At 49.4% G+C, this 27002-nt stretch overlaps 1 protein-coding gene across 3 annotated transcripts in view; it reads left to right on the forward strand.

Annotated features, from left to right (window-relative positions):
- Positions 1-27002, forward strand: part of MCM3AP (minichromosome maintenance complex component 3 associated protein) — a 53520-nt gene that overhangs the window by 7689 nt on the left and 18829 nt on the right. For all 3 annotated transcript variants that reach the window (XM_050784320.1, XM_050784321.1, XM_050784319.1), the window contains exons 6-20: positions 899-1089; positions 3206-3345; positions 5249-5446; positions 6023-6291; positions 8544-8706; positions 12334-12494; positions 13270-13511; positions 13912-14114; positions 15227-15327; positions 17714-17845; positions 18203-18316; positions 20334-20486; positions 22449-22646; positions 24624-24692; positions 24944-25078. In XM_050784320.1, the coding sequence (XP_050640277.1) occupies positions 899-1089; positions 3206-3345; positions 5249-5446; positions 6023-6291; positions 8544-8706; positions 12334-12494; positions 13270-13511; positions 13912-14114; positions 15227-15327; positions 17714-17845; positions 18203-18316; positions 20334-20486; positions 22449-22646; positions 24624-24692; positions 24944-25078 (2469 nt within the window). The remainder of the gene's footprint in view (positions 1-898; positions 1090-3205; positions 3346-5248; positions 5447-6022; positions 6292-8543; positions 8707-12333; positions 12495-13269; positions 13512-13911; positions 14115-15226; positions 15328-17713; positions 17846-18202; positions 18317-20333; positions 20487-22448; positions 22647-24623; positions 24693-24943; positions 25079-27002) is intronic.

Here is a 27002-nt window from a genome sequence, read left to right on the forward strand (position 1 = left end):
TGCAGCTTATCACAGTGAAGCAGACACGGTTGGCCGTGTTAGTTGTGTTAGCCGGCACGTGATGTGAACTGCCCTGGCTACCTTGTCTGTCCGGGGAACTCTGTTCTCAAAGGCTTTTCCTTTTCACACCAGACCTACTTTGACAGGTCTCCGTCTTTTCATCTTTTGGCCAATGTATTTTCCTCACTTTCCATTTTGTGATGAGCAGTTTAGTTGCTGGTTTGACATAATCTTTGACATTCAAGTTCAGAAAATGATGAAAGCTAGAAAATGGGGAAGCTGAGGGAGAATTCCTGATTCCTTTTAGTATGTCCTACCAAAATAAACTTCTGTTTTAAAACATGTAGGCATAATATTTCCTTGATATTAAAGATTTTTTTCATGCTGAGTTTCATTTCTTCGAGATAGGAATCAGTAAGTGCTCCTTTTAGCTGTTTAAATGTGCCTATCTTTTTTTGGGTAGGGGGTGGTAAGTTTGGAGCCTCACACTGTAACCCATACTGGAGAGCAGCAGTGCAATCTCAGCTCACTGCAACCTCTGCCTACCAGGCTCAAGCAATCCTCTCACCCCAGGCTCCCAAGTAGCTGGGACTACAGGCACATGCCACCATGCCTGGCTGATTTTTAAATTTTTGTAGAGATGGGGTCTCCCTATGTTGCCCAGGCTATTTTGTTTTTCAAAAGTATGAAATATTTCAAAATTATATTAAAGTCAGTGAATAAGGTGAATAACGGTTTTGTGTTCATTACCATCTTTATCAAAACTCAATAAGTGCTTGTAGTTTCTCAGCTTTAGATGACCATAAAATCTTGAAAGATGAGGGGACGTGTTCAGAAACGAAAATGCTCTGAAGGCCTTCCTGGTACGAGGGCCCTCAGTGTGGTGTTTACTTTATAGCTCTCCAGTGAAGAAGCCAAGTCTTCTAAAGGCCCACCAATTCGAGGGAGACTCTTTTGACTCAGCCTCTGACGGCTCTGAGGGCCTCGGGCCATGTGTGCTGTCCCTCAGTGCCCTGATAGGCACTGTGGCTGAGACGTCCAAGGAGAAGTACCGCCTGCTTGACCAGAGAGACAGGATCATGCGGCAAGGTATGGCATGTGGTGGCAGAGGTTCTAAGGGCCTGGTGAGGTCGTCTTCTTGGGTGCCATCAGGGCAGGAGCAACTCCTTTCCATTGGGATCTATTGCTGTTGAGTCTCAGGGCCTCTGATGTGCTGTGTCTGATCTTCATGGTCTGCCAGTCTTCTTGGAGTGAGTGTTGTGTGTATGTGTACATATATGTGCAAATATGTTTGCTAATGTATGTATAAAATAGCAGTGGGAGGATGCAAAAGAATGGACTCCTGTCTGTAGAGGGAGGAGGATTCTGAAGGGCAGAGGTTATGGCGGAGTGCTCCATCTCGGACAGGGCACCCTTACACTGTTACAATGTTGAACTGTGTGAATGTATTACCTATTAAAAAGTAAGTATTCTGTTAACACTAAAAATATATGCAGGGACCAAAAATAAAAGGAAAAAACACAGGTGCTCCTCTTTGCCAATTTTATTCTCTTAAATTTCAGCCGAGCTGGGTGTGGTGACTCACGCCTGTAATCCCAGCACTTTGGGAGGCCGAGGCATGTAGACCACCTGAGGTCATGAGTTCAAGACCAGCCTGGCCAACATGGCAAAACCCCCATCTTTACAATAAATAAATAAATAAATAAATTAGCTGGGTGCGGTGGTGTACACCTGTAGTCCCAGCTACTAGGGAGGCTGAGGCAGGAGAATCACTTGAACTGGCTAGGCAGAGGTTACAGTGAGCCGAGATTGTGCCACTACACTCCAGCCTGAGTGACAGGATGAGACTTTGTCTCAAAAAAATGCTGGACGTGGTGGCTTACGCCTGTAATCCCAGCACTTTGGGAGGTCGAGGCTGGTGGATCACTTGAGGTCAGGAGTTCGAGACCAGCCTGACCAACGTGGAGCAACCTGGTATCTACTAAAAATAGAAAAATGGTGGCACATGCCTGTAATCCCAGCTACTTGGGAGGCTGAGGCAGGAGAACTGCTTGAACCCATGAGGCGGAGCTTACAGTAAGCCAAGATTGCGCCACTGCAGTCTAGCCTGGGCGATAGAGTGAGACTCCATCTCAAAAAAAAAAAAAAATTCAGCTATAGGAGTTTCGTTTTTTAAAAGCTGTGGATATTTTGATTAATCACCATGTTTCCTTAATATAGTGATACATAGTAATAAAAACTGCCATCATACATCATATCATTGATGATGGTGATTTTTATATTCCAAATGAAATTATTAGGTGTTAGAATTTTTCTTTTTTTAATTTTTTTCCTCGAAATGGAGTCTTGCTCTGTTACCCATGCTGGAGTGCAGTGGTGCAGTCTTGGCTCACTGCAATATCCGCCTCCCAGGTTCAAGTGATTCTCTTGCCTCAGCCTCCTGAGTAGCTGGGACTATAGGCATGCGCCACCCTGCCTGGCTAATTTTTGTATTCTTAGTAGAAATAGGGGTTCTCTGTGTTGGTCAGGCTGGTCTCGAACTCCTGACCTCAGGTGATCTGCCAGCCTTGGCCTTCCAAAGTGCTGGGATTGCAGGCGTGAGCCACCAGGCCCAGCCCAGGTATTAGAATTTTTCAAAATAAAAACAAGTATATATTTTTAGTTGTGAAGTTGTTGCATTTCCATTTACTTGCAAGCTACATTTGTAACTATTTAATTCTAAGTGGAATCATAGAAGTTATTCAGGTAAGAACCCAGTTAACTTTCATTATATGATTCCTATATTAAAGTCATGGTGAATACCGAGACAGAGTTTTAGAATAGTAATATATTTTGAATATTTGCAGTTGTTACAAGTCAATCCTTTTAGTAAACATCCTGCACCATGATTTTTTGTCATTGAGGTCATTACAGGAGTTAGAAAACTCCGGCTGAAAGTGAGGACACTCCCGTGCTTTTATCTGCAGTGAGGCTCTGTGACTGTTGGAGAGGTGGACTCGGGTCTTCGGGAGTTTTGATGTCCCACTGCCTGGCAGAATAGAACATAAGTCCTCTTTCTCTGAGGCTCAGAGTTCTACAAATATTTTTCTTTTCTTTTGTAATGCATGTGTGTGTTTTAATTTCTTTTTATCATTATGAGAATACACATCTGTAGGTTCATGCTAACCATGTGGTACATTCTTACCTTTTACTTGACGTCATTTAGCTCGGGTGAAGAGAACCGATCTGGACAAAGCAAGGACTTTTGTTGGGACCTGCCTGGATATGTGTCCTGAGAAGGAGAGGTACATGCGGGAGACGCGTAGCCAGCTGAGTGTATTCGAAGTGGTCCCAGGGACTGACCAGGTAGAGCCCTGCATCTCCCTGTGGAGTGGGGGCAGGGTGTGCAGGGGATGGGGCTGCTTTTGTCATTTCTGTACCTACTTGATTTGGGTGTTTGTTTTAGAGGGTGTTGGATATTGGGGCTATTAACAATCATATTAAGCTGTTTTGCATTGTGAGATGTTCACTCTGTAATTGGTACCTATACATGATAACATGATAAGGTATAGATGCAAGTTATTGTAAATAAAGTTGTTTTTCTTTCTTTTTTTTTTTTTTGAGACAGGGTCTCACTCTGTCACCTAAGCTGGAGCACAGTGGTCCAGTCATGGCTCACTACAGCCTCATCTTCCCAGGCTCAGGTGATCATCTCACTCAGCTTACAGAGTAGCTGGGATTGCAGGCATGCTCCACCATGCCCAGTTATCGTCGTAGTTTTTGAAGCGATGGGGTCTTGCCCAGGCTGGTCCCAAACTCCTAAGCTCAAGTGATCTGCCCACGTCCGCCTCTCAAAGTGCTGGGATTACAGGCGTGAGCCACCACATCCGGCTAACTTTTTTCTTTTTACAATCTTATTCCTGTCTGTTTCTATGCTTATGTTTTACACATTCAAGGTTATGCTCTAGATACAATTTTATGTGTATTTTTTCCACTTAAAATTATGTCACAAGGCTGGGCGTGGTGGCTCATGCCTGTAATCCCAGCACTTTGGGAGGCTGAGGCGGGCGGATCACAAGGTCAAGAGATTGAGACCATCCTGACTGACACGGTGAAACCCTGTGTGTACTAAAAATACAAAAAATTAGTCGGGCGTGGTGGTGGGCGCCTGTAGGCCCAGCTACTTGGGAGGCTGAGGCAGCAGAATGGCGTGAACCCGGGAGGTGGAGCTGGCAGTGAGCTGAGATCGTGCCACTGCGCTCTAACCTGGGCAACAGAATGAAACTCCATCTCAAAAAAAAAAAAAAAAAAAAAAAAGTCATGAACATTTTCCTTTGTTAGGGTAAACTATGAGCATTTAAAAATGACAGCATATTATTTTATTAGTAGCTCTGTCAAAACTGCATTTTTACCATTAGTAGATAGGCTGTTTCTAAATTTTTAGTTCTATTAATAATATTGTTTGGCATCTTATATGTAATGCTTCTCTACTATTTAGATTATTTTCTTCAGATTCTAAGAATTAAATTACTGCATCAGAGGGTATGACCTTTCCTGAACATTATCAATCTTCCCAAATTAGTTCCCTAGAAAGCTGCACCAATATAGATCCTTTTGGACTCTGTGAATTTTGCTTGTGGGCTCCTCCTCCACTTCCTGGCTGGTGGCTTTATACACCCTTCGCCTGGTTTGGGGTCCCCAGCCCAGCAACTTGTGTCACTGTAGGGCCCCTGCGCCAGGGTAGGGCAATGCCCAGGGGCTCGTCCTGTGTACGTCTCTGCCTCTTCCTTTGGCCACGTCTTCGGCCTCCTTTTGAGGTGGGAGATGTAGCTCCTGGCCCCAGGTGGGCAGCTGGCCCCTGCTGCTGTGCCCTCAGCAGTCCTCACTGCCTGTCTCTGTTTCACTTCTGGTCTGTGTAGACTTAACCGGGTGTGTGAGCAGACCTGAGACCTTTTAAATGCTGGAGGCCCTTTCCTGTCCCGTCTCTCTGCTTTGGAGCCTGGCAGATGTGCCTTCACTTACATTCCTCCTGTTCGTCGTGACGTGCTCGTATCTTAACTCCTTGTCATATTTGCCAAAGTCACATTTCTCAATTTGTCTTTGAATTTTGATTGTCACCTTTTAACGGAAATTTTATGTTGAAAAAATATATTCTCAAATATTGATCTTGTGTGGGTGTGTATGTGATTTTCCCCCTCATTTTCAGGCATAACTATGCCTGGCCCGAGGTATGCCACATGGGCAGCCTGTCTCTGCATCATGTCTCTAGGTGGACCATGCAGCAGCCGTGAAAGAGTACAGTCGGTCCTCGGCGGATCAGGAGGAGCCCCTGCCCCACGAGCTGCGGCCCTTGCCAGTGCTCAGCAGGACCATGGACTACCTGGTGACCCAGATCATGGACCAGAAGGAGGGCAGCCTGCGCGACTGGTACGACTTCGTGTGGAACCGCACGCGTGGCATACGGAAGGTATTGGCTGCCTCCAACCTGGACGCTAAAAAATGCATGCAAATTCCAAAGTCAAACTGATAGTTATTTTTATTTTACTCTGTTACATATTTTATCTGTAACAAAAATGTACTTTTGTGGGCTGGGTGCAGTGGCTCAGGCCTGTAATCCCAGGACTCTGGGAGGCCGAGGTGGGTGGATCACCTGAGGTCAGGAGTTTGAGACCAGCCTGGCCAACATGGTGAAACCCCGTCTCTACTGAAAACGTAAAAATTAGCTTGGCGTGGTGGCACACGCCTGTAATCCCAGCTACTCGAGAGGCTGAGCCAGGAGAATTGTTTGAACCCAGGAGGTGGAGGTTGTGGTTAGCCAGGATGGCACCACTGTGCCTCCAGCCTGGCGTCTGTCTCAAAAAAAAAAAAAAAAAACAAAACCCAAGGACTTTTATTTAAGTCACTACAAAGTCCTATTAAGATGTGCATCATGGGCTTTGTTTCAAATTGAAATGTGAGAAATTGAGGTCGCAGCATGATCTTTCTCACAGTTGCCTCTTTGCATGGGAATGTGTGTGTGATCCTCCCCCTCGCCTGTGGCCAGGATATCACACAGCAGCACCTCTGCGACCCCCTGACGGTGTCCCTGATTGAGAAGTGCACCCGGTTTCACATCCACTGTGCCCACTTCATGTGTGAGGAGCCCATGTCCTCCTTTGATGCCAAGATCAATAATGAGAACATGACCAAGTGCCTGCAGAGCCTGAAGGAGATGTACCAGGACCTGAGAAACAAGGGCGTCTTCTGTGCCAGCGAAGCGGAGTTCCAGGGCTACAATGTTCTGCTCAGTCTCAACAAGGGAGACATCCTAAGGTGAATCTTCACGTCCAAAAGTTGCCCTCAGGTGGCTGAAAAGGCAGGCTTTAAACAGGAGAAGAGCTTTCAGCATTGGCAGTAGCCAGCAGTGCGGCGTTCTCTCGGTTAGCAGATGTTGGGATGATAGTAGAGGACCTCGGTCTGGCTGTGCATTCGGCTGAGCTGAGCTGGGGGAAGAGTGATGGGGGTGTGCCCTGGGACCAGCACATCTGACGTAGGCCCCACATGTTCATTTCTGAGAACAGTTTCTCCTCACCAGTGAGAACATGAGGAAGGAATCCTCCTCATGAGACAGGTGAGTGAACCAGGAGAGGGAGTTCCAGGTTGTCAGCAGTTCCCTGTTTCCAGGTAGTTTTGTCAAAGATCTAAGTAATAAGAGAGGAAAAAATTGTGTGAAACAAAAAATGCTAAGAATGGGGTAGTGAGAATGAATGAATATAAAACCCTGGTCTGAGCCATGATTAGACACTTCTGGCGAGCTCTCTGGCCCTCTGCTTGTGGTGGTGTTAAGCCAAGCTTGATGGTGGCCAGTGTTCCCTTTAGTTCTGAGATTCCCCTATCAATGGTGGACCTCCTTTTTTTTAGTTTCGTATTTTCCTCAAGAACTGTGTGGCAGAATATCTAGATGTGTGATTGATTTTAAATTTTTATTTTATTTTATTTTATTTTTGAGACCGAGTCCTGCTCTGTTGCCCAGGCTGGAGTACAGTAGTGTGATCTCGGCTCGCTATAGCCTCCGCCTCCCGGGTTCAAGCGATTTTCTTGCCTCAGTCTCACGAGTAGCTGGGATTATAGGCACATACCACCACTCCCACCTAATTTTTTTTTTTTTTTTGATATGGAGTCTTGCTCTGTTGTCCAGGCTTGAGTGCAGTGGCGCAATCTCAGCTCACTGCAAGCTCCGCCTCCCGGGTTCACGCCATTCTCCTGCCTCAGCCTCTGGAGTAGCTGGGACTACAGGCGCCCGCCACCACACCTGGCTAATTTTTTGTAGTTTTAGTAGAGACGGGGTTTCACCATATTAGCCAGGATGGCCTCGATCTCCTGACCTCGTGATCCGCCCACCTCGGCCTCCCAAAGTGTTGGGATTACAGGTGTGAGCCACCGCGCCTGGCCAGATTTTTTGTATTTTTAGTAGAGACAGGGTTTCGCCATGTTGGCCAGGCTGGTCTGGAACTCCTGACCTCAGGTGATCCACCTGCCTCAGCCTCCCAAAGTGCTGGGATTACAAGTATGAGCCTCCGTGCTGGCTGATTTTAAATTTTAAAATTAAGCCTTGTATAGCATGGGCAACATGGTGAGACCCTTCTACAAAACAAAAACAAAAACAACAAAAACACCAGGTGTGGTGATGTGCTCATGTAGTTCCAGCTACTGGGGAGGCTGAGGTGGGAGGATCCCTTGAGCCCAGGAGGTCAAGGCTGCAGTAAGCTGTGATCATGCCACTGCACTCCAGTCTGGGTGACAAAGCAAGACCCTATCTCTTTAAAAAAAAAAGAAAGACCAGGTGTGGTGGCCCATGGCCTGTTATCACAGCATGTTGGGAGGCCTAGATGAGAGGATTGCTTGAGGCCAGGAGGTTGAGGCTGCAGTGAACTGTGATTGTGCCACTGCACTCCAGCCTGGGCGATAGAGCAAGACTCTGTCTCAAAAAAAAAAACCAAAACTGGTTATGAAAGAATGCTATATTGTCTTTTTCTACACGACAAGCATTTCTTCACGAATAATTCAGTCAAAATCAGTTCATTTCTAAACAAAAAGTGTTAAGTTTTCTGTTTTTTAGACTTTACCACCCAGCACAGCTGACAGTCGATTGGCATTACTTTAACTTTTTGATAACTGATGCCTAAATTGCTTTTTGAATTTGTTTATTCATTATTGTTTTGAAAGAAACCTTTGTCAAACCAGCCCAAGTGTGGTAGCTTTGAAGTTAGTAAACTGAATTTAACGGCACATTTTACCAGTAAGACCCTCCTTCTCAGTATGGTTGAAATCCAGTATCGTTATTACTTGAAACGGTCTTGCTCTGTCACCCAGGCTGGAGTACAGTGATGCGATCACAGCTCACTGCAGCCTCAACCTCCTGGGCTCAAACGATCCTCCCACCTTGGCCTCCCCACGTTTTGGGATTACAGGCATGAGCCACTGCATCTGGCCAGTGAAATTTTTATTTATCAGATCTATCTTTATGAAAATTTTGTCTTATTAAAATTAACATTCCAACCCCTTTTCTCTCCTTTAATTAACAGAGAAGTACAACAGTTCCATCCTGCTGTTAGAAACTCCTCCGAGGTGAAATTTGCTGTTCAGGCTTTTGCCGCATTGAACAGTAATAATTTTGTGAGATTTTTCAAACTGGTCCAGTCAGCTTCTTACCTGAATGCTTGTCTTTTACACTGTTACTTCAGTCAGGTGAGTAAACGAGCTGAGCTTGCAGAGTTGGAAGACAGCGGGTGGTTCTTGTGCTGTTCGAGTGCTTTCCTGTTCCAGGCTTTTCAGAGCAGGACAGCGGGTGGTTCTTGTGCTGTTCGAGTGCTTTCCTGTTCCAGGCTTTTCAGAGCAGGCCTCAGGCTGATGACGTGTCTCCCTGGCAGCAGCCCCACGAAGGGGTTACTGGTGTTGCCCTGTTTTATAGGGGTTATCGCCGTTGGTTTCCATCCGGAAAGGCTGTGAAATGGAAAACACTGTTCTATGGTTCAAATGAGAAAAATCTCTTTAGCGAAACACAGTATGAATTCAGCACTGTAGGCCGGGCGCGGTGGCGCAAGCCTGTAATCCCAGCACTTTGGGAGGCCAAGACGAGGTCAGGAGATCGAGACCATCCTGGCGAACACAGTGAATCCCCGTCTCTACTAAAAAAAATTACAGAAAACTAGCCGGGCGAGGTGGCGGGCGCCTGTAGTCCCAGCTACTCAGGAGGCTGAGGCAGGAGAATGGCGTGAACCCGGGAGGCGGAACTTGCAGTGAGCTGAGATCCGGCCACTGCACTCCAGCCTGGGCGACAGAGCGAGACTCCATCTCAAAAAAAAGAGGAAAAAAAAAAGGAATTCAGCACTGTCATCATCCATGAAAACTAACTGAAAAGCTAAAATCTCATATCATATGCACACAGTCCCTGACTTTGAAATGCTTTGTGTTTTAAATTGAAGTTTCTGGAGTGAGGCTGATGGCGCTAAGTTCCTTTAGTGGGTGCCTCAGTGTCTGCTTTGCCGCGTGCTAGGGTTGCAGAAGCAATGGGAAGGCCAGTCCCTCCCCTGAGGTTTGCGCAGAGTAAATTCTGTGTCTTGGGGTTTCCAGTCAGTTCTTTTATTCCAGTTCCATGGGACTTGGGGATGAGGACAGAGCAGCCCCTGTGGCACCTGCTGTTCTAGGCCCTGCATGATTGCGTTCAGTGCGATGTGACCAGGACCACGGCCCACCGTACAGAGTGCCACCTTACCTCGCACACACTCTGCTGCCCATTCCGGCAGCGGCGTCAACGAGGCTGCCTGGATTCCTTGCCACAAGCCCGTAGTGATCACTGCGTGGGGAGGATGCTGCCTGGGAGATCTCAGGACCTGCCTAGGTCAGTCTGTGGCTCCAGGTCATTTCTTTGGTCACATATCAGGGCCTCCTGTAAACAGTGACTAAATCCACAGTCATGTCACGGTTAGAGGGTCTTTTGCAGGTTTGCTCCTTGTTGTCAGATTTGCAGGTTTCCAAACAGAAATGATACTCTGGAGTAAAGGAAAAGGGTTTCCACAACTTGCCACTTGTAGTTAATTTTGACTGGGTGCTTTGATTCATACCTGTCATCCTGGCACCTTGGGAGACTGAGGTGGGAGAATTGTTTGAGCTCAGGAGTTCAAGAACAGCCTGGGCTTTTTTTTATTTACTAAAAAAAAAAAAAAAACAACAGCCAGGCAGGTGTGGTGGGATGCTCCTGTAGTCCCAGCTATTTGGGAGGCTGAGGTGGGAGGATCACTTGAGCCCGGGAAGTTGAGGCTGCAGTGAGCCAAGATCTGCACTCTCCAGCCTGGGTGACAGAGACCCTCTCTCTCTCAAAAAAAAAAAATAAATAAAAATTAAAAAAGTATAGTTAATATTGTATACATGATGATTGAGTGTTAGTAGAATGTTGACCATTTTAAATTTTATTTATTTAGAGATGGAGTCTCGCTCTGTTGCCTAGGGTGGAGTGCAGTGGCGCGATCTCTACTCACTGCAACCTCCACCTCCTGGGTTCAAGCGATTCTCCTGCCTAAGCCTCCCTCCTGAGTAGCTGGAATTACAGGAGCCCACCACCACGCCCAGCTAACTTAGTAGAGACGGGATTTTGCCATGTTGGCCAGGCTGATCTTGAACTGCTAGCCTCAGGTGATCCACCCGCCTTGGCCTCCCAAAGTGCTGGGATTGCAGGCGTGAACCACCTTGCCTGGCCATTTTTAATAACTTTAAACAAAAGAGATATTGAGGTATTTTTCTTTAGAAAAACTGTTCACCAGCAGTGGCGCACAGAGGCAGCCTCCTGTCCCCGCAACCCCGTGCACTCCTGCTCGGGGGCTTTGTGCTTGCTGCTCCCACTGCTGTTCTGCACTCGCATAGCTGCACGGCGCTGTCTCCACCTCCCTGAGGTCAGGTGAGGCTTGGCTGCCGCCCTCAGCAGGGCCCCCACCAGTGTTCCCTGTTCTCCCTGCCCATCTGCCACACTGAATCACCATTCTGTGTGTTTGATGAGTTCGTTTTCTGTTGCATTGGTCTTTCCCCTGGCATGTCAGCTACGTGGGGACGGGGATTTTGTTTTTGTTCACTGTTGAACTCTCAGTGTTAAAAACGGTGCCAGGCACAGAGCAAATGCTCGATCAATGTTGGTTGAATTCAAGAACGTTGGAAGAGGACTAACAGCTTAGGCACCAAAGTCCCAGCACTCAAGCATAATTTTTCTTAACATTTTCATGTTTTTCCTTTGTCTATTTTTAATTTTATTTTTATTTATTTAATTTTTTGAGATGGAGTCTCATTCTGTCACCCAGGCTGGAGTGCAGTGGTGTGATCTCGGCTCACTGCAACCTCCACCTCCCGGGTTGAAGCGATTCTCCTGCCTCAGCCTCCCTAGTAGCTGGTATCACAGGTGCCTACCACCATACCCAGCTAATTTTTGTATTTTTAGGAGAGACGGGGTTTCACCATGTTGGCCAGGCTGGTCTCAAACTCCTGGCTTCAAGTGACTCGCCTACCTTGGCCTCCCAAAGTGCTGGGATTATAGGCATGAGCCACCGCACCCAGCCCCATTGTCTTTTTTTTTAAGAGACTGGTTCTCACTCTGTCACCTAGGCTGGAGTGCAGTGGTATGATCAAGGCTCACTGCAGCCTCAGCCTTTTGGGCTCAAGCCGGTCTCCCACTTCAGCCTCTGATGTCGCTGGAACCACGGGTGCATGCCACCAAGCCCCACTGATTAAACCATTTTTTTTTTTTTTTGTAGAGAATAGGATGTAGCTATGTTGCCCAGGCTGGTCTTGAACTCCTGGGCTCAAGCGATCCTGCCACCTTGGCCTCCCAAAGTGCTGGGATTACAAGTGTGAGCCACTGCACCTGGCCTCTGTCTTCTTTTTTTTTAAGGCTCTTGTTAGAATGCCATGAACAGTTGTCTCCAACTATTATATGTCATTCCACGGGGTTGGTTTCCTGCTGGCATTCCATGGTCTCTGGGGTCCTCTGTAGCACCTTCCTGGCATTTTATCATGTGGATGCTGCACAGCTGACTTCACCTGGCCTTGTTGGTGGACAGGTTGTTTTATGATTTCTCTTATAAATAAAACTTTCACAAGCCATCCTTCTCTATGAGAGTGTTTGCTTGGCACGCATTCCTGAGCATTGCCCCGAGCAGAACGCCTACGATCTCTAAGCTGGGGTTTCATGTTGCCAAAGCTCCTTCAGGTGGACTCAGCCCAGGAGGAGCCCATGCCCCCCATGCTGGCCATGTCTGTGGTCATGGGCTGACTGCAAGTGTCTGACTGGGCCTTCCTCTGAGACTGCAGTGATCTGGCTCCTCCTTTCAGATCCGCAAGGATGCTCTCCGGGCGCTCAACTTCGCGTACACGGTGAGCACACAGCGAGCCACCGTCTTTCCCCTGGATGGCGTGGTACGCATGCTGCTGTTCAGAGACTGTGAAGAGGCGACCGACTTCCTCACCTGCCACGGCCTCACCGTTTCCGACGGGTAAGAGCTGAGAGTGGAACTGCGGGGCCCCTGGCTCCTTTTTTCTTGTTAATTCTGATAAAGGACTGTGAGGGACTCTCTGCTTGCCTGACTTGAAGAAGGTGCATTCCCCCTGCCATGCAGGTGAACACATGAGACTCAGAATGGCTGGGGGTGTTCCCAAGGTCACACCCTGGCTGTCTGCACATTGAGGGCTCAGACCAAGTTCTTTGTGACTCCAGAATCAGTCCTTTTCATGAGTTGCCAACGAACCTAAAGATAGAAGTTAGGGCCTTCCTTATTCTTCCCCTGGACTGCCTTTGCCAGCCAATGACGGGCAGCGTGTGACGGTGGGGACGGAGGCACCCGCAGGCCAGGCCGGAGTCTTCTCCGGTACTTAGTAGTCAGAGTGGTGAGACTCACAGACGCTGTCTCAGAAACCCGCAGCTTACACTCCATACCCAGTGCCTGGGTCCCCACCCTGCCTCCTGTAACTCCTCACCTGCCCCCTGCCTGTCTCCTCCTTCCAGTTCTGCCTCACAAAACAAGGTGGTTTTGGGTGAGCCAGCAAGGAGGCAGGAGTGAGTCAGCGTGCGTCTGTTAACACGCTGGGCTCAGTGGTTCCAGGGACCTACAGAGGCTCCAGGGTGTGGCAGTAGGACCCAGGCCTCTGCTTTCTGTTATTTATACGTGGCTATGGTGACGCCTGAGGGGCTTGCAGTACTCAGCAGGGCACTGAGGGTGAAGCTGCCTTCTCCCTTGGTGACGCCCCTCTGGGGTCTTGTGGTCTGCGTAGCTGTGTGGAGCTGAACCGGGCCGCATTCCTGGAACCAGAGGGATTATCCAAGACCAGGAAGTCGGTGTTTATCACCAGGAAGCTGACGGTGTCGGTTGGTGAAGTTGTGAACGGAGGGCCATTGCCCCCCGTTCCTTGTCACAGCCCTGTGTGCAGCTTCAACTCCCAGAACAAGTACGTCGGGGAGAGTCTGGCCTCGGAGCTGCCCGTCGGCACCCAGAGACCCGGCTCGGACACAGTGGGTGAGTGAAGCTGCAGTCGTAGTGAGGGGACTAGCTGCATTTTCCCATCAGGACGCCTCCCAGGAGCCTGGGCATCTGCATTTGCCTGCCGGGACGTCTCCCAGGAGCCCGAGCACCTGTTTTGTCTTGGGGCCCAGGGGTGTGGCTCTTCCCCATGCTCAGATGGTTCTCACTGGGAGTGGACTGAGGGCCTTGAAGCCCTCCTCCTGGCTCCCTGACATCTTGGGGCTTGTTTTTCATGCAAAGCGTATTTGTCCCATGTAGCTGGTCTCCTGGAGGGCAGGCCACTCCTCAGGGTCACTGTGGGTGGCCTGGGGCTGTCCCTGCACAGACCTTAGTCCCTGTGGTGCCAGGCGCCCTGTGTCTGCAGCCATGTTTTCTCCTGTATGTTTCCTTCCAGGTGGAGGGAGAGGAGAGGAGTGTGGTGTAGAGCCGGACACGCCCCTGCCCAGTCTCCCACAGTCTCTACCAGCCCTTGCACCCTCGCCAGTGCCTCTGCCTCCTGTCCTGGCACTGACCCCGTCTGCAGCACCCAGCCTCTTCCAGCTCTCCGTGCAGCCTGAGCCGCCACCTCCAGAGCCTGTGCCCATGTACTCTGACGAGGTAGGGACTCTTTTTGTCTGGACTCTGGGAAGCTCATTGTGCACAAATGTCCTTAGTCATCACCCCACGAGGTGGGGCTGTGGCGCCTGGTCTCTCAGGAGAGTCCAGAGAGGGGTCCTGCCTAGAGTCACTCAGCCTCCGGTGGCAGATCTGGGGCCCACCCATTCAGACTCGTTGTGGAGTCTGTCTTCATCTCAGGAGCTTCCTGTCACAGCACTGGCCTGAGCCCCTGTGTCTGAACTCAACACCCATCTGTTCTGACGGGATTGTTGGCAGCATTGTGCGCCCCCTGATGTGTGTGACCTGGGATGGCATGTCCTGCTGGTGGGTGTGGCCTGGGTGGGTGTGTCCCCTGCGGGTGTGGCCTGGAGTGGGCATGTCCCCCTGGTGGGTGTGGCCCCCCAATATGCATGGACTGAGTGTGGGTGTGTCCCCTGAAGGGCATGTCCTGGGGTTGGGTGTCCCCACTGATGGGTGTGGCCTGGGGTGGGTGTGTCCCCTGGCGGGTGTGCCCCCTGATGGGCATGCCTCGGGGTGGCTGTGCCCCGTGATAGGCATGGCCTTGGGTTGGATGTTTCCCCTCTGGTGTGTGTGGTCTCTGTGGCTGTGGACCCTGATGGGCATAGCCTGGGGGTGGGTGAACCCCTTGACCAGCCTGGCCTGGGGGTGGGTGTGCCCCTTGATGGTTGTGGCCTCAGGGTGGGCATGGCCCCTACTGGTGCCTTGATATTGAGTAGAGCCTGTCGACTCTATGGTGGTGAGACTGGATTGTGCCACTCTGGCTGTTTAGAGGCAGGCACTGGGCACCAGCCTCTCTGGGGATGGGGGAGTTCTGAGAGGGAGCATGGAGTGGCCACAGGAACAGAGGCTGCTTGACGTAGACTGGAGATGACTGGGCCAGGGCGCTGTGTGGCCATCTGCAGGGCACCTTCTCTCCACATGGCACCTTTCCATTCGCTAGGGGACACCTTTCCTGCAACAGCCTAGCTGACCCCGTGTCAGGGGTCATGTGCTTCTGTCATGAGACGCCTGCAGACTGGTGACAACATATTACCCAGGATTTCTGCCCTGGGTGGGACGTTCCGTTCCACCCCATGCTGGTCTCTCCATAGGACCTGGCGCAGGTGGTGGACGAGCTCATCCAGGAGGCTCTGCAGAGGGACTGTGAGGAAGTCGGCTCTGCGGGCGCTGCCTACGCAGCTGCTGCCCTGGGGTGAGTGGCATCTGGTGCTCCCCTCCTGCTGCTCCAGAAGTTTCCTCTCAGAAAGTTTCCCCTCATAAAGAACTTCTGCCAGAAGTTTCCTCTCATAAAGTTGCCTGTGTTTTTGGGTCATAATCCAGTAAGTTATTGCCAGAGACAGTATCATGAAGATTTTCCCCTACATTCTTCTTTTTCAAGGTGGTTTTGCTATTTGGGGTCTTCTGAGATACCATGTGAATTTTAGGATGAGTTTTTCTGTTTCTGCAGAAAGTGCTGTTGGGATTTTGATAGGGATTGCGTTGAATCTGTAGATTGTTCTGGGTAGTACTGTCATTTTTATTTTTTTATTTTTTGAGATGGAGTCTTGCTCTGTTGCTCAGGCTGGAGTGCAGCGGCTCGATCTCAGCCTCACTGCAACTTCCACCTCCTGGGTTCACGCAATTCTCCTACCTCAGCTTCCCTAGTAACTGATGACAGGTGGGCACCAGCCTGGCTGATTTTTTTATTTTTTGTAGAGATGCCTTTGCCATGTTGCCCAGGGGTGGTCTTGAACACCTGGCCTCAAGTGATCCACCTGTCTCGGCCTCGTAAAGTACTGGGATTACAGGCATGAGCCACTGTGCCTGGCCAGTATTGTCATCTGAACAATATTAAATCTTCTAATCCGAGAATATGGGATGTCTTTCCATTTATTTAGGTCATTTTTAATTTCTTTCGACAGTGCTTTGTAGTTTTCAACATATAAAGTTTTTGCTTTCTAGGTTAAATTGTTTTTTTGTTTTGTTTTGTTTTGTTTTTGAGACGGAGTCTTGCTCTGTTGTCCAGGCTGGAGTGCACTGGCGCAATCTTGGCTCACTGCAACCCTCGCCTCCCGGGTTCAAGCGATTTCCCTGCCTCAGCCTCCCAAGTAGCTGGGATTACAGGCGCCTGCTACCATGCCTGGCTAATTTTTTGTATTTTAGTAGAGACGGGGTTTCACCGTATTAGCCAGGATGGTCTCGATCTCCTGACCTCATGATCCGCCCGCCTCGGACTCCCAAAGTGCTGGGATTACAGGCGTGAGCCACCGCACCCGGCCTTGTTGAGAATTTTTATATCCATATTCATAAGGGATATTGGTTTGTAGTTTTCCTTTTTATTTCTTTATTCCTTTTTTTTGAGACAGGGTCTTACTTTGTCACCTAGGCTCGAGTGCAGAAGCAGAATCACTGCTCACCACAGCCTTGATCTTCTAGGCTCAAGCCATCCTCTCACCTCAGCCTCCCAGGTAGCTAGGACCACAGGCACATGCCACCATACCCGGCTAATTTTTTAATTTTTTGTAGAGATGGGGTCTCTCTATGTTGCCCAGGTTAGTCTTGAACTCCTGGGCTCAAGCAGTCCTCCCACCTCAGCCTCCTAAAATGCTGGGATGACAGGCATGAGCCACTGTGCCTGGTCAGTCTGTAGTTTTCCTATAGTGGCTTTGGTCTGTCTTTGGTATTAGGGCAATGCTGGCCTCATAAAATGCGTTAGTAAATATTCCCTCCTCTTCAGTTTTTTGAAAGGGTTAGAAAAAGATTGGTGGTTAGTTTTTCGTTAGTGTTTAATAGAGTTTACCAGTGAAACCTTCTGGTCTTATACTTTCCTTTGTTTGGAAGTCTCCTTACTAGTTATAGGTCTATTCACATTTTTCTGTTTCTTCATGAGTCAGTTTTGGTAGATTGTGTGTTTCTAACAGTGGGCTTAATTTTTCTGCTGGCAGTCAAACAAGTACAGTTTGCATATCCCTTATCCAAAATGCTTGGGACCACAAGGGTTTTAGATTACAGATATTTTTGGATTTCAGAATATTTGTATTATGTCTACTAGTTGAGTATCTCTTACCTAAAAATCTGAATTCTAAAATGCTCCAGTGAGCATTTCCTTTGAAAAGCATGACATGTTGTACTCAAAAAGTTTGAGATTTTGGAGCATTTTGGATTTCAGATTTTTGGATTACGGACACTCAACCTATGTGGGTTTTTTTTCCTTGTCAAAGTTAGATGTTTAGTGATTTGACTTTTTTACTCTGATCTTTTTCTCCTTTTTTTTTTTTTTGAGACAGTCTCACTCTGTTGCCCAGGCTGGAGTACATTGGTGTGATCTCAGCTCACTGCAGCCTCCGCCTCTTGGGTCCAAGCAATTATTCTGTCTCAGCCTCCTGAGTAGCTGGGACTACAGGCATGCGCTGCCACGCCTGGCTAATTTTTGTATTTTTAGTAGAGATGGGGTTTCACCGCGTTGGCCAGAATAGTCTTGATCTCCTGACCTCGTGATCTGCCCACCTTGGCCTCCCAAAGTGCTGGGGTTATAGGCGTGAGCCACCGTGCCTGGCCTTGCCTCTGATTTTGAATGCTATCCCCTTTGCTCTGTTTAGTGTTTCTAATGCTGCTGTGGAGGATTTGTTAACAGCTGCAACCATGGGCATTTTGAGGCACATTGCAGCTGAAGAAGTGTCTAAGGAAAGGGAGCGAAGGGAGCAGGAGAGGCAGCGGGCTGAAGAAGAAAGGTGAGTGTGTCGTGTCCATGCAGACAGATAAGGAGCTCAATGTGGACACAGGCTGAAGAACTGACCCTGGCCGCGATGCTCCCGCTGTTGTCCACCCCTGCTGACCCACTCATGCCCTCCTACACTTCAGCCCAAGGGGTGGATGGAGCTCCCCAGGCCGCACCTACCCATGAGCAGTGGCCCTTCCCAGCCAGGAGAGGCAGGGGAAGGGAGGTGGTGTCAGGGGAGCTGGAGTAGGGGTGGCCTGCCGACTCAGGCAGCACCTCAATCCCTGTCTGCATGTCCAGGGAGTGAAACAAACAGCACTTATTTTTATTCTTAAACATTACCCTTGTGTATTTTTTATCTTCCCTGTAGGTTAAAACAAGAGAGAGAGCTGGTGTTAAGTGAGCTGAGCCAGGGCCTGGCCGTGGAGCTGATGGAACACGTGATGATGGAGTTTGTGAGGGAAACCTGCTCCCAGGAGTTGAAGTAAGTGAAACACCGGTGTCTTGCTGCGCCAGGAGACTGAGCTTTGGCTCTGCCCTAGGCTGTGTCTTGCGCCACTGAGGATGGGCTATTGGAAATGTGTCCTGCCTGTCTAAGCTACTTTGATTTTGTGACCAAATGTATTTGATGCAGTCCTCTGTGTTCCCTTGGCTGATATAATTTTATTATTAAAATTCTCTTTTATTTGAGGCCTGCCACCACATGACCATAGTCATTTAGTAGCCACTGGCATTTATCATATATTTGAGACACTTCCAATCGATTGCACATGTCAGACGTTGCTGATGAGAAGATTTTGTGGTTGTCTGCATCATCATTTACACATTCTACACCAGGCACCTGTAGTCCCAGCTCCTCAAGAGACTGAGGTGCGAAGATCACTGAAGCTCAGAAGTTCTGGGTAGTGTGCTGCGACTGCACCTGTGGTGGCCACTGTACTCCAGCCTGGGCAACATAGTGAGACCCTGTCTCTAAAATAATTAAAAATTCTGACGATTTTATTAGGATAAAGGTTTATTAACTGTTACAAGGGCTCCTATGGACCTATGATTTGGCACCCTGTATCACTTAATTCTTTTTACCCCATCTTTCTAGGTGTCTGTAGTTTAAGTATTAAAGCTTCTCTTACAGTGAAGATGGAATTACATTTTAGTATTGAGGATGCAGACTCTTACACTTTTTTTTTTTTTTTTTTTAAAGACAGTGTCTCGCTCTGTTGCCCAGACTGGAGTGCAGTGGCGCGATCTGGGTTTACTGCAACCTCCGCCTCCCAGGTTCAAGCGATTCTTCTGCCTCCGCCTCCTGAGTAGCTGGGACTACAGGCATGCGCCACCATACCTGGCTAATTTTTGTATTTTTAGTAGAGATGGGTTTTCACCATGTTGGTCAGGCTGGTCTCGAGCTCCTGACCTCATGATCTGCCTGTCTCAGCCTCCCAAAGTGCTGGGATTACAGGTGTGAGCCACTGTGCCTGGCCTTGACTCTTGCACTTTTTTTTTTTTTTCCTTTTGAAATGGAGTCTTGCTGTGTCACCCAGGCTGGAGTGCGGTGGCATGATCTCGGCTTAGTGCAACCTCCACCTCCCGGGTTCAAGTGATTCTCCTACCTCAGCCTCCCAAGTAACTGGGATTATAGGCCCGCACTACCATGCCCAGCTAATTTTATTTTTTCTTTTTTTTTTTTTTTTTTGAGACGGAGTCTCGCTCTGTCGCCCAGGCTGGAGTGCAGTGGCCGGATCTCAGCTCACTGCAAGCTCCGCCTCCCAGGTTTACGCCATTCTCCTGCCTCAGCCTCCCGAGTAGCTGGGACTACAGGCGCCCGCCACCTCGCCCGGCTAGTTTTTTGTATTTTTTAGTAGAGATGGGGTTTCACCGTGCTAGCCAGGATGGTCTCAATCTCCTGACCTCGTGATCTGCCCGTCTCGGCCTCCCAAAGTGCTGGGATTACAGGCTTGAGCCACCGCGCCTGGCCTATTTTTCTTTTTTTTTTTTTGAGATGGAGTCTTGCTCTGTCGCCCAAGCTGGAGTGCAGTGGTGCCATCTCGGCTCACTGCAAGCTCCGCCTCCTGGGTTCACACCATTCTCCTGCCTCAGCCTCCTGAGTAGCTGGGACTACAGGAGCCCACCACTACACCCAGCTAATATTTCGTATTTTTAGTAGAGACGGGGTTTCACCGTGTTAGCCAGGATGGTCTCGATCTCCTGACCTCGTGATCTGCCCACCTCGGCCCCGCAAAGTGCTAGGATTACAGGCATGAGCCACCGTGCCCGGCTGCCCAGCTAATTTTTTGTATTTTTAGTAGAGACAGGGTTTCACCATGATAGCCAAGCTGGTTTCGAACTCCTGACCTCAAGTGATCTGCCCGCCTTGGCCTTGCAAAGACCTAGGATTACAGGCATAAGCCACTGTGCCCGGCTGACTCTTGGGCTTTTAAAGCAAGCCCTCAGTGCCTGTGGGCCCCGAGTGCAGTGTCTTCCATGCTGATTACCCTGTTTCTTAGGAATGCATTAGAGACAGACCAGAGGGTCCGCGTGGCCCGTTGCTGTGAGGACGTCTGTGCCCATCTAGTGGACTTGTTTCTCGTGGAGGAAATCTTCCAGGCTGCAAAGGAGACCCTCCAGGAGCTTCAATGCTTCTGCAAGTATCTACAGCGGTGAGTCCTGTGTTCCTACAGGCGAAATCCACACACACGGGGAAGAGTCTTTTATCAAATTCAAAATATTTGAGCCATCAGTTTCTGTATTCAGTGGTAAAAGGATCAGGGAAAATGTTATAGCAATGAATACCTAAAATAGACTTTCATTGGATTATACTGCATTTCAGAAATACTTGATTACACACACGCACACACACACACAACATAAACTAAGGGGAACAGTCAGGAGTTAGATTGGGGTGTGGTGGCTGCTCTGCATGTCGACTAATATTTATAGGGTGCCTGCCATTTGCCCACTGCACTAGGTGCTGGGAGACACCTGTGAACAAGCCAGATTATGGCTGCATGCACCCATAAGGGTGAATTCTCAAAATATAAGTAGTGGAGAAAAAGCAATTAATAGGGAATATACAAATAGTGTATATTCAAACTAAATAGGTTGTTTTGGATTGATATATAGTGGTATAACCCTGAACAAAAGAAGGAAAATAATGATCATAATCTCAGCATGGTGATTACTTTTGGGAATGGGAGGGGGTGCCTCTCATGGCCACAACTGCTCAACTGGATGTAAGTGCACAGGTGCTCGATGATTTAGTAATCTTATAACTGGGCATATATGTGTTATGTGTGTTGTATGATTCATTTCATAATAAATTTGAAATCAGTAATAGTGTCCTTGGCAGTTGGAACAGTATAAAAGGGAGTATGGGGAGAAGTGAGTCTTCCTTCTACAGCAGACCCCTGTCCATTGTGCGAGCAGCAGCTGCTTGCAAAACCATCCAGAGACTTTCTGTCCTTTCTTGTGGCTGTTGGCACAAATGGGCTCATGATCCCTGCTTTGCTCTGAGCCTTCCTTTGCTCCATCTGATATGAGGTGGAGGCCTGGCTGTAGCAGCGTGCTGAGCTGTCCCCATTGCCAGCGGTCTTGAGGTCAGTGCGAGAATGTACCATAAATGACCTTCCTGGTCTTTTGTTGATGGACTTTAATGTGGCTCTCTTTCTTTTTTTCTTTTTTTTTTTGAGACGGAGTCTCACTCTGTCACCCAGGCTGTAGTGCAGTGGTGCAATCATGGCTCACTGCAACCTCCACCTCCCGGGTTTAAGCGATTCTTCTGCCTCAGCCTCCTGAGTAGCTGGGACTACAGGCATGCGCCACCATGCTCAGCTAATTTTGTGTTTTTTTGTATTTTTAGTAGAGATGGAGTTTCACCATATTGGCCAGGCTGCTCTCGAACTCCTGACCTCGTGATCTGCCCGCCCCGGCCTCCCAAAGTGCTGGGATTTACAGGCGTGAGCCACCAAGCCTGGCCGTGGCTCTCTTTTTAGCTCTGGTAAAGACTGTCGCGGTGACTGTCGTTGTACAGACAGACAGTTCACCGGTTTGCACACAGGCACGTGTGTGTAGAGATAAAATTCCTATCAGTGGTGGCTGTGGGTCAAGGGGTGTATGTATCTTTTTTGTTTTTTTTTTGAGACAGAGCCTTGCTCTGTCACCCAGGCTGGAGTGCAGTGGCGTGATCTCGACTCACTGTAACCTCCACCTCCTGGGTTCAAGTGATTCTCCCTCAGCCTCCCAAGTAGCTGGGACCACAGTCACCCGCCACCATGCCTGGCTAATTTTTTGTATTTTAGTAGAGATGGGCTTTCACTGTGTTGTGCAGGCTGGTCGTGAACTCCTGAGCTCAGGCAGTCCGCCTGCCTTGGCCTCCCAAAGTGCTGGGATTACGGGCGTGAGCCACTGCACCCGACTGGTTATATGTATCTTAGATCTGGATCTGTATTGCCAAGTCAGCCTCCAAAGCCCATTCAGTATTAACTGTCAACGTTCAGTAGTCGCATTGCTCACCACACTCAGTTGATGTCCTTCCTTCCCCATTCCTGAGTTCTGACTCCAATGTGTTTCTCAGCTTGAAGACCCTGAAAACACTCTGTAATGATACGTTTTCATGTCCCCAGGTGGAGGGAAGCTGTCGCAGCCCGCAAGAAACTGAGGCGCCAGATGCGGGCTTTCCCTGCTGCGCCCTGCTGCGTGGACGTGAGCGACCGGCTGAGGGCGCTGGCACCCAGTGCAGAGTGCCCCATTGCTGAGGAGAACCTGGCCAGGGGCCTCCTGGACCTGGGCCACGCAGGGAGATTGGGCATCTCCTGCACCAGGTCAGCATCAACTGCCGCCTGCCTCATAAGGCTCCCCTGCCCCGACTTGGTTTTACTAGGAGGTGAATTAATGTGTGTGTTTGGAGGGTGAAGATAGGTGAAGCCTGGAGGCAAGGACAGGCACCGGGTTGCATTTTGAAGGTCGTCTCCCACAGTTGTGGACGTGTGACTTGTTCCACTGGAAAGCAGAGCTCTGAGTTCAGCTTGAAAGACTCAACTCAGCATCCTGGTGACTGAGTCTGACTCTGCATCACCTGTTCTTTTCCTGCTCGTCCCAGTTTAAGTACCTGCCACTTCCATTCTTGTTGGAGGAGCCCGAGGTCCACGCTGGCCTGTGTCTTCCCCATCCCATCCCTGCCCCATCCCTCTGTTCCTCCCGCCATCTCTTTCACACACTGCCCTCTTTCTGTGGCAGCATCTTCCAGACTCCACCTCCACCCTCCAGTATTTCCCTCTTGAGGCCCCTTGGTGTGGCCCTGGTCCTCCCTGCCACTCCTCCTGGTCATCCCGAGCAGAACCAGCTCCTCAGGGCCATGCCAGGACCCCCCTCAGCCTGCATTCCTGGCCATGCTGGGCATGGCCTTTATTTAGAACCCGTGTAGGTGCCCCCTCTTGCCTGGCCTCAGGGCTCCCCGGCCTCCTAGTGGGTGGTGGGTGGGGCCTGGGGAGGCAGCCTGGACAGCCTAGCAGGCACACCGCTGGGGCCTCATGTCATGTCTCGTCACCCTGCTGGTCATCACGGGATGTTCCCTCTGAAAACTGTCTTGTGGGTTTCATTTGGCCCCATCAGGTTCCGCGCAGGCAGGGTGGGTGGGTGGCAGTCCCACCCTGTTGCAGGCATGCGGTGAGGCCAGGGCTGGGGCTGCCTCCTCTCACCCACAGCTGCCTTCACATAGTGGCCTGGCCTCCTCCTGGAGTCATGGTTTCTTGTGTCCCCCCTCCGTAGCTGCTCTTGTCAGCCTCAGTCTCCTTCTCTGAGCCCTCTACTCTGCCCCCTCAGCCCAGACCTCTGCCCTCTGCCCTTCCCTTCTGCACACCCCCTGGTGATCGCCCTGTCGCCCCGTCTGTCACTGGCAGCCCCCATTATGCGTCTCCAACTGAGGCCTCTTCCCTGAGTTCCAGACTTGGTTTCCAGGTCACGGTTCAACCTCTGAACCTGATTTTCCCCCACCCTGCCCCTTCCTGCTCATCGGATGCCATCCTGTCCTCCTGTGCTTAGGGCACAAACCTGGGCTTGCATCTCTCAGACCCAGCATCCTCAGCTCTGCCCTCAGAGCTCACCGAGGGCATGGCAGTTCTCCCCACCTCGCTGGAATGTTGACGCAGCATCTGTCCGTCTGCTAGCTTCCACCACGGGCCCCACTCGCATCCTCAGCACCAGAACAGAGGGATCCTCCGACAGCTCAGCCAGGCGGCGTTGCCTCTCGGTGGCATTGCCTCTTAGCGGCGTCCCTAGCGCTCCCTGAGTCTCTGTACTGTGGACCCAACCCCTCCCCCGCTGCCCTCACTGCTCTCCCCAAATATGCCAGGTCCAGCTATGGCCTGGCAGAGCCATGCCCTCTGCTGTTTCCAGAAGTTGTCACGCTGGCTCTCCCTGTTTCCTTCAGGTCTTTGCTCACATACCACCTGACCACCCTGAGTGAGACTGCAATAAGCACCCAGCTCCAGCCCCACCTGGCAGCATTTGCCCACAGTGCTGACACCTCGCACATGGCAGGCTAGCCACTTAGAGATGCTGTTCTCTCCCCATGAGAGCCTGTGTTCTTGAACGGCAGGATTTTGTCTTATTGTTGAATCTCCCACAGCCAGCACACAGCAGATACTTAATGTGATATTTGTGGAATGAACGAATCCTCTAACCCGTTTCTTTGGCAGAAAATGTGTTTTTTCAGTCTCCTGAGTATTCCCCAGGGGACGCTAGCCAGTACTTTTCACTAAGCTCCTGTGGTAACACTGTCATTCTGCTTTCCTTTGCAGGTTGAGGCGGCTCAGAAACAAGACGGCTCACCAGATGAAGGTTCAGCACTTCTACCAGCAGCTGCTGAGGTCTGTCGTGCCGCACCCTTCTGCGTGTCCCCTGGTGATCCCCCCGTTCCCCAATCTGTCACACTAGCAGCCCACCTCATGCATCTCCAACTGAGGTCTCTTCAGTGAGTTCCAGACTTGGTTTCTAGTTTGCAGTTCAACCTCTGATCCTGATTTTCCTCCAGCCTGCCCCTTCCTGCTCATGGGATGTGTGTGCTGCTCTTGCGAGGGCCTCACACACTGGCTAATCCTCGGGGGTCTGTTCCTCCCAGTGATGTGGCGTGGGCGTCTCTGGACCTGCCGTCCCTTGTGGCTGAGCACCTCCCTGGGAGGCAGGAGCATGTGTTTTGGAAGCTGGTGCTGCTGCTGCCGGATGGAGAGGAGCAGTCCCCGGAGAGTCGTGGCAGGTCAGGAAGGGTTTCCCCTGTGGGGCTTCCAAGAGGGGGAGTGGGCAGGGCAGAGCTGTGGGCCAGGGCTGGGTACTCCTCATGTGTGATGGGAACTCGGAAGTGTAGGTTTATGTTTTAATGCTTGGATTTACAGTCTGTTTTGCTCATGATTTTAAATTGAAACTTTAGATTTGATTATTTCAATTTTTATTCCATAAACTTGGTGTGTTAGTCCGTTCTCACACGGCTTTAAAGAAATATCTGAGACTGGGTACTTTTATAACGAGGTTTAATTGCTCAGCTGTACAGGAAGCGTGGCTGGGGAGGCCTCAGGAAACCCACAATCATGGTAGAAGGCAAAGGGGAGGGAGGCATGTCTTACATGGCCGGAGCAGGAGGAAGAGAAAGTGAAGGGGGAGATGCCACACGCTTAACCAGATCTCATGAGAACTCACTATCATGAGAACAGCAAAGTGGGAGGTGCCACACACTTCTAAACAACCAGATCTCCTGAGAGCTCACTATCATGAGAACAGCGAGGGGGAGGTGCCACACGCTTAACCAGATCTTGTGAGAGCTATCATGAGAACAGCAAGGGGGAGGTGCCACACACTTAACCAGATCTCCTGAGAGCTCACTATCATGAGAACAGCAAGGGGGATTCCACCGCCATGATATAATCACCTCCCACCAAGCCCCTCATCCAACACTGGGGATTACAGTTCAACATGAGATTTGGGTGGGGATACAAATCCAAACCATACTACTTGGCAACAGTCTTAGTCCAAAAGCATTTAAAAGTTGTTATTTCAAGCTGTGTTAAGGTACATTGATAGACCTGCTTCATTTTAGACTCTCCAGTAAGATAGTTTATAGTCTGTTTACTATAGTTCCATTTTTTTCCCTTAAACTTTTGGCATTTTAAAAAAGAAAAAATTGACGTGATCTTATTTCCTGGAACCAAATAGCATACAGAAGTCATGTTTTTAAAGCAACTACAGTCTCTGTGTTTTTTGAGACAGGGTCTTGCTTTGTTGTCACCAGGCTAGAGGGCACGGTGTGATAACAGCTCACTGCAGCCTCGACCTCCTGGGCTCAATTGATCTTCTCACCTCAGCCTCCTGAGTAACTGGAACTACAGGCGTGTGCCACCATTCCTGGTTAATGTTTTTTTGTGTGTGTGAAAGATGGAGTTTCACTATGTTGCCCAGGCTGGTCTTGAACTCCTGGGCTCAGGCAATCTGCGTGCTTCAGTCTACCAAGGTTTTGGGATTACAGGCGTGAGCCACCACACCCAGCTTACAGTTTATTTTTAAAATAGCTTTATTGAAATGTTATTCACATACCATGAACTTTGCCCATTTAAAGTGTACATTTCAGTGATTTTTAGATATATTCACAGGGTTTTGCAACCATCACTGTTACTAATTCCAGAACACCTTTTCACTTAAAAAGAAAGCCTGTATTATCTTTTTTTTTTTTTTGAGATGGAGTTTCACTCTGCCGCCCAGGCTGGTGTGTGGTGGCGCAGTCTTGGTTCACTGCAACCCTCGCCTCTCAGGTTCAAGCAATTTTCCTGTCTCAGCCTCCCAAGTAGCTGGGATTACAGGCTCACACCACCGCGCCCGGCTTAGTTTTGTATATTTTTTGTAGAGACAGGGTTTTGCCATGTTGCCCAGGCTGGTCTTGAACTGGGCTCAAGTGATCCACCTGCCTTGGCCTCCCAAAGTGCTGGGATTACATGCGTGAGCCACTACACCCAGCTGTTGATTCATTTCTTCAAACAAAATAGCTGTCTTCTCATTTGCTAAGTTCATGTCACTTAAGAATTCTTAAGGTCTCAGGTATGAGAAATTTGATCTGTAAAAAACATGTATTTCAAACTCTAGGGATGTTTTCTATTGCTGAAAATCTTAATGCTTCAGAATCTTAAGTCACATTA

The sequence above is a fragment of the Macaca thibetana genome, chromosome 3 (genome assembly GCF_024542745.1).
Source record: "Macaca thibetana thibetana isolate TM-01 chromosome 3, ASM2454274v1, whole genome shotgun sequence".
In the NCBI taxonomy this organism is placed as follows: domain Eukaryota; kingdom Metazoa; phylum Chordata; class Mammalia; order Primates; family Cercopithecidae; genus Macaca; species Macaca thibetana.